Source organism: Haliaeetus albicilla, chromosome 24 (genome assembly GCF_947461875.1).
Source record: "Haliaeetus albicilla chromosome 24, bHalAlb1.1, whole genome shotgun sequence".
Lineage (NCBI taxonomy): Eukaryota > Metazoa > Chordata > Aves > Accipitriformes > Accipitridae > Haliaeetus > Haliaeetus albicilla.
In genome coordinates this window covers 6998741-7019014 of record NC_091506.1, presented here as the reverse complement: position 1 = coordinate 7019014, position 20274 = coordinate 6998741, and the positions used below count along the sequence as shown (strand labels likewise).

The following is a 20274-nucleotide window of genomic DNA, read 5'->3' as shown; positions in this document are numbered from 1 at the left end:
AATACTTGCTATTTTTCAATTCCTTCACAGTCAACATTTAGTCACTAGTTATACAAGAACATCACCATCAGCATAATGTCACAAACAACAACAACAAAAAAAACACTGCAAAAAACCCCACCAATCTTGGGTTCTTATTTTCTTATTTCCATTACCATATTAAAGGAGGGCTTCAGCTTCACTTCAGAATCTGTTTTAAGTATGATTCATGCTACAGAGACTTCCACAGCATCTATTCAACTGCACAGCATACTTCCACTATTAAGGAATTTTTCAGAATAGTCAATCTTAACTTCTCTTAAGTTTCATGCCTACTCCTGCTGTGTTATCTAGTTAAAATAAGATCAATAGCCAGCTATTAATTATGGATCAATGTTTAATTACCAGTTCCAAAGTTACTGTCATAATCAGTTGCACAGATAACACGATTTCTATGTCCTGTGTTTTATTAAAATGCTATGGAGCGGGGAAGAGATGAGTATACAGCTAACTGATTCACAGATGGCTAGAAATTGGCTTTCTCAGCAGAGAGTATTAAAGAAGAAAATATTCTGGAGAAAATCCTCAGGGTATATGCTCAAAGCTGCAGATTATAGTCTCAAACATACACAGGAAGATTGGACTGGTTGAGGCAATAATGAGCTGAACTACTCACTACAGGTGTGGTCAACAGCAACAACAAAAAAATATCAGGTGGGGTTAAGTCATCCTGGAACTATACCTGTGAGTGAGTCCCCAAAGCGGGGAGGGGGAGAATCATATCTCTAAGCACTAAATCAATACATTTCCAATTTTTGCTGAAAATGAACCTTCCAAACAAGAGAGGGAAAAATATAGTGGAGAAATTATCTACTAAGAAAACACCAAACCCTAAGTGTTTCTAAACCCTCATCTCACTTTTCTGTATTCCCAAAAGAATCTCAACATCTTCACACATTCTTCATAGCATCCTTGTTGGCAGTCATCAGCCAGAAAGACTAAATGAAAGTTTTAAAAAAAAAAAAAAAAAAAAAAAAAATTTTAAAAATTGCCACATGCACTGACAATATTCCAGAGAAAAGTGGGAGGAAACAATCACCCAGACACCTGTAAAGAAAACACAGAGTTTGTCTATTGATACTTTACCTACTGCCTCAGGAGGCAGATCAATGAAAAAACACTTGATTTTACAGCAAAAACTTTAATGAATCCTAAATATACCCAAGCAAGGTAAGAAGTTTCTTTGGGTAAACTGGTTGGGAGTTCAGATGGAGGGTCAGGAAGAAGGGTTTACTTCTCCACAGCCAGGTTTAAGACTGCACGTGTCCCAGCTAATTCTCAACCTAATGGCATGTTCAAGAAGGCTGTCTCCTTATCTAACCAGCCCTATCCCCTGATTATACCTACATGAGGTACAAAGGTAAATAAAGGCAGCAAAGTGCAGCTTTTCTGCTTCAAGATAAAGCTGTGAATATCTGTGCCAGAGCCAGATTGCTCCCAAGGCAGAAGTTCCACCAATATAAAACTAACTTAAAAAATAATTAAAAAAAAAAAATTAAAATCACAGTCTAAGTTTATATTTATGTTTTCATTTCCTTCTTTCATCTCGAAAAAGGATTCAATAACCATGTGTTTAATGGAACTGCCAGGGAAGAGTGGGACAAACATCTGCTCCGCTTTGGCATTTCAGTTTTGTGTAGAGTTTGAAGAGGGCTTTCCAGTCATTTGGTTTAGGTACCTATAGAAAAAAAATGCTTGTGAAAGTCTGTAGGCTCATGTATTTCCTGCCTCTAAATGTAAAACCTTAAAAATTATAGCAAAACTGTCAACCAGGAAAAGTCAAACAGGACAACAACCCAAACTTTCAAGAAACTTTCAAGAACTTAACACAAAGCCAAGAAAAAAAGTAAGAATTTGGCATAGAAGTAATGAATTGAAAGTTATTTTCAGTAATGTTCTCTTGCATGGAAGATCATTAAACTCACAGCTGATAGCTTCTTAACAAAAACAGAACTTTCTCTGTTCAGCATTAATGAGGCTTTATAGGTATTCAAGTCTACGAATTGAGGGCATCTGCAGTGAGCAACCTTTTACAGTTCCCTATTTTTAATATACATAGCATTCAGTAGACTTTATAACAGGAATAATGTTTAATTCCATCTCCCCCTCCCCGCCCCCTTTTTTTTTTTATATTTTCAACATGCATGAAATTTGGAAACGTTACGGCAGGACTGAGGACCGTTTTGAAGGCTAGGATAGGGTTGCATAATGCACCAGCCAATCTGCTCACTGTATTAGAAAACTGGAGAGTTACCTTAAGCATTTTTTTTATGATTCTGATTTAATTGTTCCTCATTTATATTCATCGCTGAAATCCACTGCATCTGAAGCTATTTTGAAAACACAGCATTCTCCCAAAGGGCCCAATCCAACTCCCATTCAAATAAACAGCCTTCAATGGAGCCTATTTGTTGCTAGCCAACAAGATTGAATTCTGCTGCAGAGTGGTCCCTGGAGCGTTTGTCACAGCTCTTTACAAATATTGCTCCAGTAAGAGCAGGTCTAAAACGCTTGTCCACATGCACCGCAGACAACTGAAATCTGTCTTTTATCTTCTTGAAACACTTGGTCAGATTTAAACTCCAAAAGCACAAAGTACCAAATCTATCAAGAATATAAAAAGTAAAAAAAGTAAAAAATGTTTAACAGTTATAAACAGTAAAGAGCTAAAGGGAAAGCAGAAAGATGATTAAAATATTTTCATGTGATAGGATCAAGTACCATTTATTCTACCTCTAAAATGAAGTTACACAGAAAAATGTTTGTGTGTAGATTATAATGACAATATACAACCAAACTTCTCAAAAAGCTTGTTTCAACACAGCCATGAACATCATAAGTTTTGAAATAGTAAGAAATTTAGCAACACATACAAAGCATACAAACACCACTCCAATAGTAAGTCTTGAAGGTTATGAGGAAAGACCCACCAAGTATCTGTTCACATAGGGTTACCAAAACAACAAACTTTTAAGACTGGTATTTCTTGATTATACCCTTACCATATGGAAGACCTTTATCTGTGAAAAGAACAATGTGATAGGCTTTGAGAAGAGGACAGGTTTTGCTGGTTTATGGTAAATATATAAATAAATGCCACAGTGTAACTTCTGCTCTGAGCTAAGTAGTGAATGATACAAATAAGAAAAACTTGATCAATGGAGGGACTCTCACTCTCAGATGCTTTATCCTACTTTGCAGTACAGAAATCCAGACTCTGGTTGATGAACTTATTTGTAGTTTAAAGTCTGAAACAGTGAACGATTAGGAGATTACTTAGATAGGAATTATATAATGTAACATTGCAAAAATTAAGACCTTTTTACAGGGAAGTATTTTACTTTGAAATTAAGAACCTGATTTGGTGTTATACAGTATTGATGTGGTTCTTGAAAATAGTCTACTTGGAAAGCACAGATCTTGGGAGATGCTCTCAATATCTGTCAGAGTTCAGAAACAGAATAAAATGTGATTTATAATACAAGTTCAATATCTCCATAAGTAACACACACAAAAAAAAGATAATTTTTTTAAAAAAGTTGGCCACCTTAATATCCCAAGATATCCAGTGATTTCAGTGGGGTAATTTACAGGATCACTCCAGGCTTTGAGAGATGGCAGAATAGAGAATGAACTCCTAATTTCCACCTCCACCTCAAATACCCACTGGAGCACCACAAAAAGACAGGGCTTGAAACCGAGCTCAACCAAAGCACTTTCTACACTTCACTCTGAGATGACTCTGTCCAGACAGTGCTCCATACTCAAGCCCAACAAAAGTCCTCGGTATCAGAGACTTACAACAACAGTAGGGATGCACAGAAAACCAGGGAGGTTACCTCTGAGTTCCTTGTTGTAGGTTCAGAGTCACATAAGTCACAATGGCAGGAACACATCTTCAACCATGTAACACATACACACCAAACACTGTTGGGACTGACAGGATTGCTCATCAACACAAATAGATTTAAGTATGTATGTATGTATACAGACAACTATATGTATATATACACTCAGGTGTCTGTATATATACACACACATACACACTCTCTCCCTATCTGTGTTTATATATATATATATATATATATGACATGGACATACACTAAATCAATTCATCAATTGCACTGAATTGCCAAATACCATACCGACCATTAAAAAAGGAAAGTTGGGCACAAAAGATTTCAGATTTAAAACCGAGCTAGCTAACTTCCTCCAGGTTAAAAAATAAACCACGTGAAAGTAGGTGTACAACGCAAGTTACGCTCAGCGCCAACACCATGCTTTATCCGACAGCCGTCCCATGCAGCCGCACACCGGCAGCCACGAGCACCCCCAGCAGCAGCACCTGCAGAGCAGAACCGGCCAGAAACACTCTTTGTTCGCCCTGGAGGCTTTTGCTTCTGAGAAAATACTTACACTCAGAAGTGTGGACCAAAGTAGATTCCCATGCAGCTGCTGAACTGATAAAATGACAAAATTAAAGAGACTGGTTGCCAAAGGCACCAGAGCTGTCTAAAATGTACGTATCTCGTTCTACCTTAGCATGTCTGCTGTCAAGGTGAATAAAGAACTCCTGATACACGTGAAGAGAGCTCCTGAACGTGAGCCCATCAGGGAGGCCCCTTTACTCTTTTCCATCGCACTTCTGAGATTCAGGACCACTGGGAAGTCAGAGCTGTGACCAGCCTTTCCAGGTGAGCACAACTGGGCGTCCTCACTCCAGCCGGACCTTAGCCACCAACGCAAAGCCAAAGCCCACCCGAAACGTGTTTAGATAAACGGTGTTACTTCACGCGCAGTGTCACCTACTTCTGCTGCTGAAATAACGAAAAGCACTTTTAGTTTTAGGGACAGGGAGGTCTTTCAGAGCTGGCGCTTCAGGTCACGCTTTGGTCGGTTCAGCCCTGACCCGGCAGAGGGGCTGACCGGGGCCGCAGCGCCGCTACCAGACCTTTGCCCCGACCCCGACGGAGCGAGGGCCGCTTGTTCTGTTTAGTTCCACCGCTAAAACCACAGCAGGGCTTCGGGCTTAACGCATCCTTCAGGCGACCAAACCTGAGCAGCAGCAGCCCGAGCTCCGCCAAGGCGGAAAGCGAAAAGTCTGCCTCCAGCTGCGAGCAACCGGCGCGTACAGGGGGAGGCTGCGAACGGGGGCGGGGGGGGTCCCCGCCGGCCGCGGGGTGAAAGGCGGCTTCAGGGGGGTGCAAAGCGGCGGTTGAGGGGACGGGGAGCAAGGGCGGCTTCTGAGGAGAGGCTCCCCAGAGCGCCAGGTGCGCGGCCCACCGCCCTCCCTCGGCGCCTGGGCCGACGAGCGGCGCCGGCGCGGGATGCGGCGGCCCGGGGCCGGGCTCACTCACCGGGAAGCTGCCCCGTAAGCGGGCGGATCTCAGGGCCAGGTCCCGCAGCACAACCCCCGCCTGTCCAGCCAGGGGAGCCGCCATCTTAGCCGCGCCGCGTACCCTCCCGGCGGCCGCTGTCTCCGCCCTGCCCCGCTCCCCGGGCGGAAGCTCGGCGCGGTCCCGCGGCGCCCACCCCTGCGGAGGGGAGGAGAGGGGACGGCCGTACCGACCGGGGCGGCCCTCGCCGCGGGGCTGCCGGCTTCGGGACAGGCCGTGAGGGGCTGAGAGGGGTGGGGTGCCGTGTGGGGGCGCGGGGAGGACATCTCGGGGCAGGCCGTGAGGGGCTGACAGGGGTGGGGTGCCGTGAGGGGGCGCGGGGAGGACATCTTGGGGCAGGCTGTGGGGGAAAGGCGCGTTAGGGGGGTAACCCCGCCGAGCGCGGCTGCGTGCGGGACCGGGAGGGCCGGCGTGGGTGATTAGAGCAAGGAGGGGCTTTGTGGGGAAGGCGGGGGCTGGGAACGGTGGGAGCAAGCGTGTGCGGAGGGGCTGGGTAGTGTGCGGTGACAGCCTGGGACTGCAGGTCGTTGCCTGCTAGAGGTATTGCCCTGACTGGTTTGCCGCCTTTTTTTTTTTCATGACTAAAAGCAGTTGTTTGTTTGTTTTTCTAATAGGAAATATTAAGTTAATCTAAGCGAATAAGCCCTAATAAGGCCTGCTGGGATCCAGCTGACTCCTCATAGGCACTTTAAATCTGAACTCCACAAAATGCCTCTGTTCGTTCTTCATCCACAGGTAAAACCTGTTAGTTAACACCCAAACCGAGACACTGAATTCAGGCCCAGCTGGGGGACAGTACCTAAAACCAGAGCCCTGATAGCTCATGACTTATCACATGGGTATAAAATCTAGCATATGAGTTACTAGTGTGAGCTGTGGTTTCATGAAAGTGAGTCCCAGAAGCCAGATTTGTGAAAATACCTCATTCCATCCATCAGGAATGACTTAGGGGCTGGTGTGAACACAGGTGCAGCATGTCTACAATCTGAAGCAAGCTCAAAAGTCAAATGGCCTGGTCTTTGCAGATACAGTCTGTATGTGAGCCCACTGAGCATTTCAGTTTCTGATTAATGCACACTGTGGATAATCCACCTATGAGTAATGGAGACTTGACTTGAAATGGTTCACACAAATTACCAATTAACGATGATGGTTTGAAAAAACAAAATGAGCAGCAGATGAGATACCCTTGCAATTTTACAAGAGTTCATATTAAATTCACCTATATTGAAGCATGCAGACTTTAGCAGCCTATGCAGGCATTAGTTATGCTGCACATTATTTATTCAGTGGTTTATGATGAAATAGTTGGATAAACAAAACAGTCAAATCCCAATCTTGTAGTCCGGGATGTAAGTGGGAACAAAGGAGAATGCTCCTGTCAGTGCTTAGAACTTTCACTCCTAAACGTGTTTTTAAAAAAATCAGGACTGAACAACTCCTTTATTGGAATTTAATCAGCAAATAAATTATACTTCTATTAGAAAAAAATCTGCAATTTCATAAAAACTGAGGTGCTAGAAAAATCTGAAATTGAACAGTTTTATCTTTGTCATGACAATTTAAGTAATGTAATATGTTTCAATAAAGAATCTGAAGATGCAGCTTTTTGATGGCGCTGAGCAATAATGTATGGTACCCAGTATTAACCTAGGTATTACTGTGCGCTTATTCTTTCAGAATATTATAGACTGACTTTGGTATTGTGATGGAGGAAATATAATTTTATTTTTAGTTTTGTGACTGTGGTTCAGTAAGCACAGTGTTTCCTATTCATACAAACTATTATGGCTGTCTGCATTAGGTTTATATATATAACAGGTATATAAGCTTTCAGATAATGTGTGTGGATTGCATGCAACGCTACCATTTAATGCTATGAGGAGCACTTTCACTGCATAATATAAATAGTGCAGAACCTTCTTTACTATATTTTTTATTGTTTAGATTTAGTAAATGGAAAAACACTGTGCAAACACACAGTCGGGGTTAGTCACCAAGACATGATTTTTTTTATCTCTAGGGTAGAAGATACCTGATCTTTAAAGTATGAGGAGAAAAGGTATAGAGCTTCATTGTCTTCACATTCAGTTTCCTTCTATGTATGTGTAAACCAAAGAAAATTTAGATCAAACAGGTCTCTGAAGCAATTAGCAGAGCAAGCAAGAGCCAGCTTTCTTGGAGTATGGAGTACAAGGAAGGATGTGTGTGTGGGTGTGTGAGAGAAGAGGTACACATTATTCATTATTGTTAGGAAACTCACTTGCGGTGCAGGAATTTGGGAACAGCCAAGGAGTAGTCCCAACACACTGTCCTCACAAATAAGGAGGGAAGGGGAGCGAACTAAAAAAAACGGGTAGAGAGGATGATTTCAAAGGACGTTCCTTTTAGGCTTCCAAACATTTGTCCCTGTACCTCTCATGGGTATGCAGCACTTGAGGGTGCTGCCTCTCTCATATCTTCCTCAGGATGCATAAAAAGCTAGATTGCAGCTAAGCTTTTTAGCAGTGGTCTACTTAACAACCACTAACGTTTTTGCAATTAGGTTTGAAAAAACAACGCATAAGGCATAACTCTTAAGAACTTATCCTTAAGCCTAAATAGTTGACAGCATTCAAGTGAAAACATTTAAAAACCAAAAAAGTTACCTTATCACAGGTAAAGCATAATTTTAAGTGTTTTTGCATTTCCTCTTCATTGCAGCATTTTCTCATCCACACAGATTACCTCCCAAACCATTATTTGCTGAAGATGGATGTCACACCTAGCACATGGATGGTGTATCCAGCCATTCAGAAAGGTTGTTTATCGTTAACTTTTCATTTAACCATAAAACCATTTGACAAATACAAACTCATTATAGCTAGCAGAGCTGAATGGAGGGGTTTTTGCTTAATTTTTCCTGAGTAACATATCTGAGCTCATGCTGATACATGTCAGGAATAAAACCATTATTACAGCAATGAAGCAGGGAGCAGCTATGTTTTCATGGATAGGATACTCTTCTAACTTAGGCTGAAATAGAATTGGGCCAAATACATCTTTTCTTATTCACAGGATTAGTCTTACAACTTCAATAGAGTACCTGCGAGTCAGGTAAGCCCTCACACTTTCACTTTTGCTCGCTGATAATATGGCTGCTCTAGTCTGTTTTTGATGGGTTGTAGCCTCGTTTTTCAGAAAGCTAAACAGTGGACTGAAAGACATTTCATCATGTGCATATTACTTTGTAATTATTATTGTGTCAACTATAGAGCTTGAGCTTCATATCCACATACATTTCCTAGAAACAATCCGTATGTGAAAGATACACTACACACAGCATCCCCAACAATAATGCAAGAGGGTAGTAAAACTGCAACAAACTCACTAAAATAGTCCCACCAATAGGTGACTGAAGAATGGGAAACAAGATCATAGACTGAGTCTTACAGTGTCACTACAGAGTATGACTCCTGATGCGCAAGTCCCTCTCAGTCTATGATACTGTCCCTGTCCTTTGCTGTTCCTCATTCTTTTTCTCTGGTCATGTTTGATTGTCTCCAAACATAAAATCAAAAAGGAAAATTTATGGTGAGTGGTAAATATAGCAATGAGTGGAGGAAGGGTAATGAAAGATTGAAATTGAATTAACAATGTTCAAGTCTAGAAAACAAAAGAAGGATGAAAATAAAGAATGAAAAATAGCCTATTAGAATTGTAAATAACCTCCTAGGTCACTGAGTTCAGTCATTCTATACAGCCACAAAATTTCCATTCATTAAAAAATTACTTTAATATAATGGGAGGGATCCTGGAAACAAGCAAGATAGGGTGGTTTTTGGCTAGGTAGGATTGAATTTTCGGTTGCACTGTCTTCAGTAACTATATGAGCTCTGTCTATTGCTGCATCGTCGATCTATGTAAACATCAGTTTGCCTTTTTCATTTTCAAATTGTATGCACCTCTGCTGTACGTAGTGGAACTTATATGTGGCTAGGAGCAAAAGAATAAAATGAAGCCTTAAAATGGTCTTTGCATCTTCTGTTTGATACTGTGGGAAGCCAGGGTGCCGCATTTTAACAGTGTGTGATAACTTTGACATGTAGTTAAAGCTAGAAATGGAAAAGAAGTGCCTAAAACAGGGAAGACTTTAAATAATAACAAGTAAGAATAAAGAAAAAAAGTAGTGAAGCAACTGACTTTAAAAAGATTTATAGCAAGAGAGGCAATACCAGGGGGAGCAATAGTAACAGTAATGCTCCACCTTTTTGATATCTAACCATTTGACTCCGTGTAAAAAGGAAACGTTCAGGAATTATGACATAAATTAATTGACTGAAAACAGTAGAAGTGATGCATCAATTTACAAGAGATGTACTGCTACCTTTTGCCAGCGGCCTACTGTATAATAAGGCAGACAGGGGAGTTCAGGTTCCTCGGCAGAGATAGACTGTAGGTCTATAACACTCAGTTCCAACAACATTGAGAACCCTGATATTGTGGGTAGAAAGACAATTTTATTGAACTTCTGTCAGAGACAATATAGGACTGTGAATACAAAAAGTGTAAAGATCTGAGCTGTGGGATACAGTGGAAGAAAACAACCTCTCAGAGGCTGGACCTCTTTGATAAGATGTGACTATATCCCTACAGACTTTGAAGCCTTTAAAAAGTATAGACAATCTACATTCAGGAAAGAAACGTCTAACAGTCTGGAAAAAAAAAAGGTAAAGAGTTACTTGGGGGAAAGGAATGGATGTTAGAATAGCAGCAAAACAGTGATGTAATGAAAAGGCAGGCTCTGTCGTGTGTACGCTAAGCAATTCAGTCTATTATGCAGGCAAACATTCTGAAAAGAAACACTGATTTATTAAATATGAAGCAGAATCTTGGCTAGATCAATAATATTCTGTACATTGTATTTAAAAACATATTTATCAGCAAGCCATTATATTTAAAAACATATTTAACAGCAAGCTGTCTAGAGTGTAAAGGAAAGTTCACAGATGAAGAGATTGCCCAGACAGTCCAATATGGAACATCCATACCCAAGGGCACATGCTTACTGATAGGAATCTGTGAACTCTGTGTGTGCCACGCAGTAAAGCTCTTTAACTATCTCACAGCAGGGCTGGAATACCCATGTGGAAGAATAAAGGCAAGATGTGGCTGCCTTAAGAGAAATTATTTGGATGCTGACAGAACAAGCTTTGTTATGTAGGATTGTTTGTGTACTGCACAGTATCTGCAAAAAGGTGAACATTTTTCAGGAATGAAACCTGGATACTGCTTGAGACTGTAGACAGCTGTAGCTAAAAAAGCAGTGTTTGCCTTTACCAAAGGGAGGCTAAGCAAATTACGAAAGCTATAGGTGTGCACACCACATCTAATCCATGTTTTAATTCACAGGTTGCAAAGTACCTTATAGCATGTTGTCCCAGCCTGTTACAGGGCTTGAAATTGTCTACTGTAATTAATTTCTAAACTTGTAGGGTGAGAGGGCTGCTAATATGTGAGGGTTAATTTTTTCCTGATGAATTTTATGGATTGCAGAGGGAGGGAAATTGATTTTTCTGCCGAATTAAGTATTGATTTAAAAGTAGCTCTCTATGCTATTTAGTTTGGGGTCATGGGGTACTATTTCAGTGGATTTTGTAGATTGCTTGCTGTGTTTTCCTATTTCAATAAAATCTTTTGGCACGGATGCAGGTTTCACTTTCATTACAATTGGTTGGACACCAGCAAGTGGTTCAGTGATCACGGAAGTTCATGAAAACCATAACCTTTCTGAACAGCCTAACAAAGAAGTGCAGCACTGTGCAAAAAATCTTACAGCAAAACCTTAATGCAACAGTAGAGAAAACTGAACTGCCTAGACATAAAGCAGGGTAACAACAGTTACTATGGTATTTGGTGCATATGCTCACTGTTTCGTTATCTAAACCGCATATTTGGACATTTACAAGTATGTAACATAAAGGAGGATTTTTTGCCTTAGGTGGTGACAAGAGTAGTTACACCTAAGGGAGCTGTGCTGTCTGCAGTCACAACTGTAGGTAGACTGAGTCACCAGTGGTTTGAAAAGATCTAAATGCCTTAATGAGATCTTGGAATAGCACTTGTTTATAAAATGTAACTCTTGGGCTTGTACCTCATACCATGCAGAGATCTGGTATGTACTATACACTGTTCTATACTATATAGAGGACATTATATGTGCTGGTATCAGACCCAGTACAGACTATTCTGGGTTACTGGGTGTCCTCCCTCAATTTGCCATTCAACAATTTATCATCTCGCTGCCTCTCTGTACTGTTTATTCTCTTCCAGTTTACAGTTCCCTCCATTTCTTCAGACAGTGTTTCAGGATTTCATACTCTTAGTATTTTAGACGTGAAGTCATTCCATTTTTACTTTTTCTTGCACTGACCTCATGTCATTCATTATTGGACAGTGTCATCATCAAACCTTGAATGGTTTGCAATGAGAGAATGTAAATGTCAAACATGAATTCACCCAAAGTGCTTCTATATAAAAAGGCCAAAGTTTGTAGAATTTTTTTCCATTTTTGGTATGTTGTCTGGGCTCAGCTCTGAGACCAGCTGTGAGGAGAAGAAGAATATCTACAAATGCAACCACACACATAAGGCTGTGGTGATTTATTTTTTAATCTGTTCCCTTTGGAACAGAAACTACCAGTGAATAGCGATCTTCCTACGCATAGTACTGGTAAGGGGTGCTTTCAGGTGTCTCTTTTGCTAGCTAATGTATCAATTACCAGATAATGTATCAATTGTTCAAAAACGAAAGTGTAGTGAAAATGTAAGTTTCTGGAGTAGAAAAAACAGGCTGTGAATGTTTCTGGAGATCCCTTCAAATTGCATGCAGGAAGCCTTTAGCAGCCTGATGAGAACATAAAATATAAATGAATAAGAACTGACAAAGGCCACGATGGACTCTTAAGTATTTTCCTAACCATATAGCCTAAATAGTTGACCAGAATTCCTGCTACATTTGCAAGCATCGCCTCCCTTATACAGAGGAGAGTAGGACTGTAAATAAGGTGCATTAGTATTTGCTGTTTGAATAGTGTTTGCAAATTCTATGGAAATTCAAAGAGAAAATGAGAAGCCTGGCAAAAAGCAAAGACTGTACCCTTATGGGACAGTATCTATATGAACAGGTAAGTAGGGAGGGTACAGACTCATGGTTGCTTTCTACATAGATGCGTTTTGTTCAGTAAAAGAAGTCATATCATTTACAGACTAAGGAACCACTTAATTTTGGTAAAACTTTATTTAGCTTGTAACCAGAATTAACTCCAAAATGTTTTGCTTACGAAGATTGTTACAATCTGTAATAAAAAATAAGCATTCAACTAATTTTATAAACACATGGATATGGACATACACAAATAATCATGCCTTCAAATCTTATGAGCATGTACGCGTATACACTACAGGTTTTTCATGCTTCAGGAAATAATAATAGAAAGGTTTTTTTCTACTAGTAGAGCTAGGAGGAATCAAAAAGAACTTCCCCATGGCCTGTCTTTTTAATAGCTTCTACAAAAGTGTGTAGGAATTACCATATTTTTAATCAATATGCATTTGTTAAACAAAATGGGAATGCTTTAGCCATCAGCTTGGCTGTAGCAGAGCCTAAAAAATTCCTCTTTTGTATTCTGCATCAAAAAGGAAATTGGAATAAAATTTATCTAAGCAACTGATAGTTCTAGTATCCATCTGAGTTAGTAAAGTAGCATTTGCAAGCTTAGCTGTTAAATTTAACACTATCAGGTATAGCTTCTGCTATGTATATTGTTTGTTCTTAATAAATGTGTTTTGATGGTTTTGTTTCTCTAGGAAAGTTGGGGATGTTTTAGTGCATACAAGCAAGCCTACAGTCAAAATTCTACCCCAATGGGTATTTTTGTACTATCCGTCTGTGCTTCAGAAAATGCTGAATTTTATCATAAGTAGAAAACCAGTGAAGACCAATTCATTAAAAACAACTGCCATAGGAGGTATGATGTGATTTGTTTTGAGAGTCATTTAGGCTCAAAATGCATAGTGTAATAAAAATTCAGGGAAAAAATAGAAAATCTACATGGACAGCTCATTTAAAGGCTGTGATGATTTTGTTTAAAATTAAGGTATTATGCATCTAAAGTGTAGTATTCTGAGAAAATCACTCTTCTATTCACTTTAGATTTAGCTTTTGATTTTTAACGTATTTTTAATGAGTGTTGAGCTATATACTGAAATGAATCAGTTTGTTACTCAAGGCTACATGTGGCTTACTTGATGGAATTCGGAGTAGGATTCCCAACAAATAACAGAGTTTGAAGGGCTAAATGCCAAGAGTAATCTTTCTTATCTCTGCTGGTTTCTGGGCACGTAGTTATTACGGTGTCTATGGCCCATGGTTCAGTTCTATACAAAATACTGAACCTACTAATACTAACCAACATGCAGATATTAATGCAAGTGCATAATGTAGGAATACCCAAGTCATGAAGTGTTATTCATAATTGAAAGAATTTTAAAGAATTTTAATATTGCCAATGAATACTCCCCCAAATTCTAATGGAATTTATATGTATGTAAGAGTTTATGAGTGTTTCCTTCAATAATTGCATATATTGCCAGCCAGGAAAGAAAAGCAATACTGTATGACTTGTATGACACATGCAGCTGCCTGCTATGTTTCAACTGAAAACACAACTATTACCACCCTATAAAACTGAAGATTATTACAATTAATTCATTACTTCAGAACAACAAATAACTGAGGAATTTGCAAAATACATCAGTGTTCTATGAAGAAGAGAAGAATTTGTTAGGCAATAATTGTTATGAGTTAATCACTTAGCTTTATTGCTAAGTATGATCTTGTGATGCAACATATAAATATGAGCTCCAGCCAATAAATGGACAATAAATGGGCTTGAGAAGGGATTCGTCTCTTGTCCAGAGTTCCTGGAGAATAGCAGTGAGTCTTTATTTTAACCCTCACTTCTCAATGTGAGAAGTTAGGCTCATGCTGTCATATAGCAGAAGCACAGACTTAAGCAGTGGCACTGCGCTTTATACAAACTTGTAACCAGTATGTCCTGCAGAAGTCTCTCATTGTTTTCAGGCCAGTGGGAGTAATATAATAAGTCAAAGATTTCTGGCACCATATAAAGCACAGAAGATATGTGTACATATATATATGTGTGTGTGTGTGTGTAGAGAGAGAGATACATATATATATATAGGAGACCTTTACTGATAGATTTATATTAAAATATATGCTAAAATATTATATAAGATCTTTCTTCTACTTTTTTTTTTGTGACATTAGGAATTCTGCAATATTTTCCTTCCTAATTCCTCCAGTTTCTTCCTGCTTATTCAAAATTATTTGGAAGTTTCAGTACACCTAATATTCCAGAGATTGCTAGCAAGCATGTACAGATTAATTGCATATAACACAGACCAAATTGCGTAGAATTGTTAATGTAGCCCAGTCCTGCCCTGTTGCATCTGTGCTGTCAGACTGAGCAGGTCTTTCTTAATAACCCAAGAGGCTGAGAGAGTGAGAATCAGCTCCATAAAACTCCACCCAAATGAGAAAATCAGTCCTCGATGAACAGTGAGTACAGACCATCAGAAACCATTTTTCTTGATGGGCTGATGGAGAAATGTGTTTTTGAAGGTAGGCTGTTAGGTATTTGAAAGGCAACTATCAGAGGTCATTTTAGCCTCAGTTGATTATCTCTTAGGCTTTAGCTAAGACTAAACGGCAAGTGCAAAATCTCATGTACAGCTGTGGTCTGCAGAATGAAGGGTGTTTATTGTAGATGAAAGTTGAAGAGAAGAGACAAAGTCAAAGTCCATGAAAGGAGGGTCCTTCCTTTTAGGACAATGTGCTTATAAGTGAACTGAAAGCCAGGGATTGTTTCATGTTGTGTGACACTTTTGCTCCCTTGTCTATGTGAAACCAAACCAGAATGCATGTTTGTTACTCAATTTCTGCTCTTTTTGCAAAGAACGCTGGTTTTGTATATCTAAAATACTCAGTTGTTCCCCAGGAAGATAAGATGGTCTGCAACATAAAAAAAAAAAAAAAAAAAAAAAAAAAAAAAGAGCCAGCAAGAGCATACAGAAATTGTCTTCCTAGTCAAAAGGCATTAACAGCATGTCCTTATCTTTGTGATGTATTTTGAAGCCACTGAACAAAGACGAAGCAAAAGCTCGCAGAGAGATTTGGTGTTAAATTATTTTGTCTTGTTTCTTTTGTTATCTGCTAAAGAGTACAGTAGTTACATATGACAACTCTCCTTTACAGACAAGGTTGCCATCATAACTTCATCCAGCTCATCTATAACAATGCTCATAGTGTCTCAAGGCAAGTGGTCTGCAGTATTGCTAAGACTTCTGCTCAGATACTGCAATGACACCTAAACAACGGTCCAATCTTAAGGCAATTCCCCTCATTTGTTAAAGTAAGCTGAAATTTTCATCGGGGAGCTATTGCTTCTCATTTATAAAGAAAAACATCAGCTACTATGGTAGTAATACAGAAAGGCTCATTAATTACAGCACACAATAAAGAATAAAGCGAGTATAAAGAAGCCAAGCAGATGGTGCATTATAAACAGACTTCTTAAACAATAACCTTCACAGTAGGGAATGCTGTAGGTAAGAGTGCAACTTAACTTCCATTAGAACATTTTTATTTCTATGTTTAGAACACAAACGTATTTCCAGATATGTTCTTTGCTGAAAGTTGAATTATTCTGGAAAGCCTGAGAAAAACAAAAAGCAATACAATTGCTTTCTAATTATAGAGATTATAGGGTGGGGGGTGGAGGAGAGGGGATATGCTGTAATGTTTTTACTGTTTTCTATCATTCCTTCTGCAGTTTTAAAACATACTGTAAAGAAAAATTTGTCAAAAACTTTTTAGGAAGAAATTTGGTGATTAGCAGAGACAAAAACAGGGGCAGACGTAGCTCTCTATTTTGGGAGTGTGGAGTTGGAGGAGAGGAGGCTTAGAGAGCACTGCATAAAAGAAGAAGCCTTTGAGGTACCATTTTCCCCAAAGGGAGGGAAGAAGAGGGTGAGAAAATACTGCTATATGTTAGTGGCAATTTTAAGAGACAAACCCAGTAAAGATTCCTCCATCCATATCCAACATTCCTGTATGCCTAGGAAATTAAAATGTAACGTGCTGGTTTCCCTTGCGAGCATCCCGAAATACCTGTAATACAAACCTATAAAATACTTGATTAGAGAAATGATACCCATACAATTGTACATACCATAAAACTAGCAAAACTAAGTATGTGTGGTTTAAGAACTCAATTCCCATCCAATAATTTACTAGCAGGATTTATTTTAATGAATGAAATGAATGCTAAGAAAAAGCCTCTCTCTGCTTCAGTGCAGCAGTGCAAGAATATTGTTTATATCTGCAGGGTAACTTAACTGACCAGCCCCAGGAATGACAGATGCTCAGATAAGATACTTTGCATCCCTACCTACAGTCTTTGCAGGCTGCCTAAACTCAGCCTGCGTGTAAATCCCATCTGCCTTTGCAGACACTGGAATGGGAGCAACCTCAAGGTTTCTGGTTGTTTGCCCAGTATGCTCTGATTTTAGCAGGATAACAGAAGGACTAGCTTTCTGCTAATAGCTGAGGAGGACCTATGAAAGAGGGAGGTCTTGGCTATTGGGCAGGCTTGATGCAATACTGTGACAGCTCCAAAGCCGTAGCTGGGAGTTTTTGTTCTAAGATTTATTAAGAACATGGACTTTTTGCTTGGGGACAGTGAGTTTAAAATAGTTTCTGTTCAATCATCTAATATTCAACCGACTAGGCTTTATTAGATTGTTCTTGAAATAATGTATATAACTGTAGCTATTTGCAGTTCTTTCTGCTGTGAGCTTTCTACTGCCTTAGTGACATACATATTACACTTTAACTTTATTGATAATGAAAATCTAAGATTCATAGCAATACACTGACATTCCATTACTTTTTTTCTTCCTGATGTAATTGACAATTAAGTCCAGTTTATTTTTAGTCTGGACATTCAGTGGCAAGAAAAATAACAATCAAATAGTCTATATGAAAAAAAAACAAAAAAGGAACATACTAAGAAAATACGTTGGTACTCAAGCAACTGTTACTTCAGTTCTGAACTGTACAATCAGGTGGAATTGGAGAAATTAATTTTGTTCAACCTTCTGGGCTGGCATATGTTTTCAAAGTGGGCAGTAGGAAGCTTGGATTCCTTATACTCTAGCCCTTTTCTTGTCTCAAGCCTTTTTGCTTGTTATCTCTGAAATTGCAGTTCCCCTGTATAAAATATCCAGTATATGGTAGTATGTATAGAAAATATTCAGAGTATTGCTGGGTTCATGGCTGTTCTTCTAAGGTCTGGGGTGATTCATTGGCCAGCCCACCCATACATTATACCTTGTTTTACAGGTTAGAGTGTCAAAGGCAGCTCCATATGATGCTACCACAATTCTTCTTTGGATACCATTACCACTGACATTGGCTTGCCCTCAGCATGCCAGTCCAACAGGTCACATAGGCTTAGGTAGCTCATGGTTGGTTTTTTTTTCATATATCAGTGGTCATATTATCTGCTCCTTGAATGTGTCAATAGCAAGACACAAACCCTATCTCTTGAAGAAAACTTCCAGTTGTTAATGAAGCCTTCAGTCATCCATCTGAAAAGATATCTAGCTCGTGTTCACAAAATACTTATATGAAACTGTGGCAGCTCTGAAGCTTAGGAAAGGAACTCTTTGCTGCCATCTCTCAGTGAACTGAGAAGAGAGGGAGATGTATGTACAAACTTTTTGGCATATTTATTTGCCATTTGTTTTTTCCTGAGGGGCACTTTTACTGCTTTGCTAAGGAATCATTAACATTTGGAGAATCAGAGAAATTAAATAATGTTATACATGATGTATGGTGAAGAAAATCAGAACTGTGTTTAAATATAATCTGTTTAGGAGTTATCATAACTGAACCTCAGTCTTCCATGGGGTAGTAAATGAAGCTGAGTCCATATGAATATGTAAGTACATCTATTCCTAACTGATCTGATGTCTTTAGTGTGCTGAAAAATGGAGTGAAGACATCAGCATGACAGAAGATGATGGTAGCATCATTTAGGTACAATGATATGGGATTAGCACTGACAAAGGGTGTGAATGAGGGAGACAGTAAATTGCTTCCTCTATGGAATGAGACAGCCCTTCTTGAGAGTATTTGTGGATTTGTCTATTCCCTTTTTTGACAGTAAATGATGAAAAGGGTACAGCTGATGGGTAAACTACAAAATCATTTGTTCATCAGATGTTCAAACCAAGTTAATAGAGTGTATGCAAAGATGCTATGTGTGTCTTTCTTCATAGGTGCACCAGAAATACTTTAATTATCAACATTTTGTAGAACCATTGCTAAGCAGTTGGTGCAAATCAGTGCTGAAATCCATTTCATCTTCATTTGCTAGTTTCAGAATCAGACAAAGGTCTTCAGAAAGATTTAATACTTCTTGGTGAACTCAAAGAAAATATTTTAGGTTTTTTATGAGTTTATAGGTTATATTTTGAGCTAGTATTTGCAAGTTTTGAGAAAAAATCATAGTATCTGAACCTGGTCCTTCTTGTTAGCAACAATATTTGGAGGAATAATGTAATGTTTGTATCGTTATGGGAAGTTTCCTTAACATAATACTCATGAATAGTCTCATTAAAATCAAAGAGCATGACTATATGGCTATGCAAACACAGAGTTTGACCCAGAAGAGAAGATGTGCTAGAGTTTCTGTGACATTCTCCAGGGATTTCACTATTGGTATTGATTTTACATGAAGACACTCAGATGGTACGGTGATGGACGGCAGTATAAAACCCTAAGAGAGATGGATAGACATGATTAAGTGTTTATTGGCCAGCAGTCAGTACCTTTTCCTTATCCTCTCAGGTCCCAATCCACATATGATATGCTGTTACCGCTTTTAGCTCCAGGGTTGGTCATTAAACTCAGGCAGAAATAGCTGATATATTTAGGTCCAGAGGTCTCCAGTTCATTGCTTGTTTATCTCCGTGCTGCAGTCTAACATTGTTACAATATTGAGGCCTAAATAAACAACAGAGTTGTTGTGATATTTAATTTATTAAAATATTTTTATTCAAATATCATTAATCTCTGAAGTTTTCAGCTATTTTGTTTGTTCCTTGGAGAATTTACAATATCCCTTGAGATTATGGTCTGTTGTTACTCTTCCCAAAGGAAACATAGAAATCATATTTTATCCCAAAAGGGTTTTATCCTCCTTTCATGTTCTGTTTAATGTTTTTTAGTTGAATAGTGTGAACTTTTTTAGACACATTTCTGGGATTTATGCATTAATATCAGACTTCAGATGGAGAGGCTTGTTATCAGATAAGCAAACCTAGGAAGAAGTCCTGAATGTTAACACTGGGGATGGAGACTGGTACAATAGTCTTTCTTTGAGCAAATCTGATTGCATTTGAATGACACAGAAGATAGAATACTTTTTTATTTTATTCACTCATTCTATTACTTCCACAATAAACTATATAAGCTCAGTAAATTTTTCTGGGATGTAAAAAAATTCGATAGCAAGGTATACTAAGAAGCAATGAACATATTTTGTGGTTTACTACTGCTTGATATTTAGATGGCCAACTTTCTTAAGAGTGCTTTCAGATCCTGCAGATCAATATTCTGCTAGATTCTGATTTTAGTGTAGCTGATGGTATTGCCATCAATGCCTTGCTATACAGCAAGAACTCTTTCTGGAATCAAGCATGTAGTCCTT

General features: G+C 39.0%; 2 protein-coding genes across 3 annotated transcripts in view; one reads left to right on the top strand and one right to left on the bottom strand.

The window, feature by feature from the left end:
* The window catches only part of SUCLG2 (succinate-CoA ligase GDP-forming subunit beta), a 134631-nt gene extending 129039 nt beyond the window's left edge, over positions 1-5592 (bottom strand). The window contains exon 1 of the mRNA XM_069811890.1: positions 5397-5592. Coding sequence (XP_069667991.1) covers positions 5397-5480 — 84 coding nt within the window. The 5' untranslated portion in view covers positions 5481-5592. The remainder of the gene's footprint in view (positions 1-5396) is intronic.
* TAFA1 (TAFA chemokine like family member 1) overlaps positions 5543-20274 on the top strand; it is a 348473-nt gene continuing 333741 nt past the window's right edge. The window contains exons 1-3 of one of the 2 annotated variants that reach the window (XM_069811892.1): positions 5546-5651; positions 6050-6170; positions 8158-8235. The gene's annotated coding sequence lies outside the window, so the exon portion shown is untranslated. Of the gene's footprint in view, positions 5652-6049; positions 6171-8157; positions 8236-20274 lie in introns of both variants that reach the window. The other variant, XM_069811893.1, reaches the window with a different exon arrangement.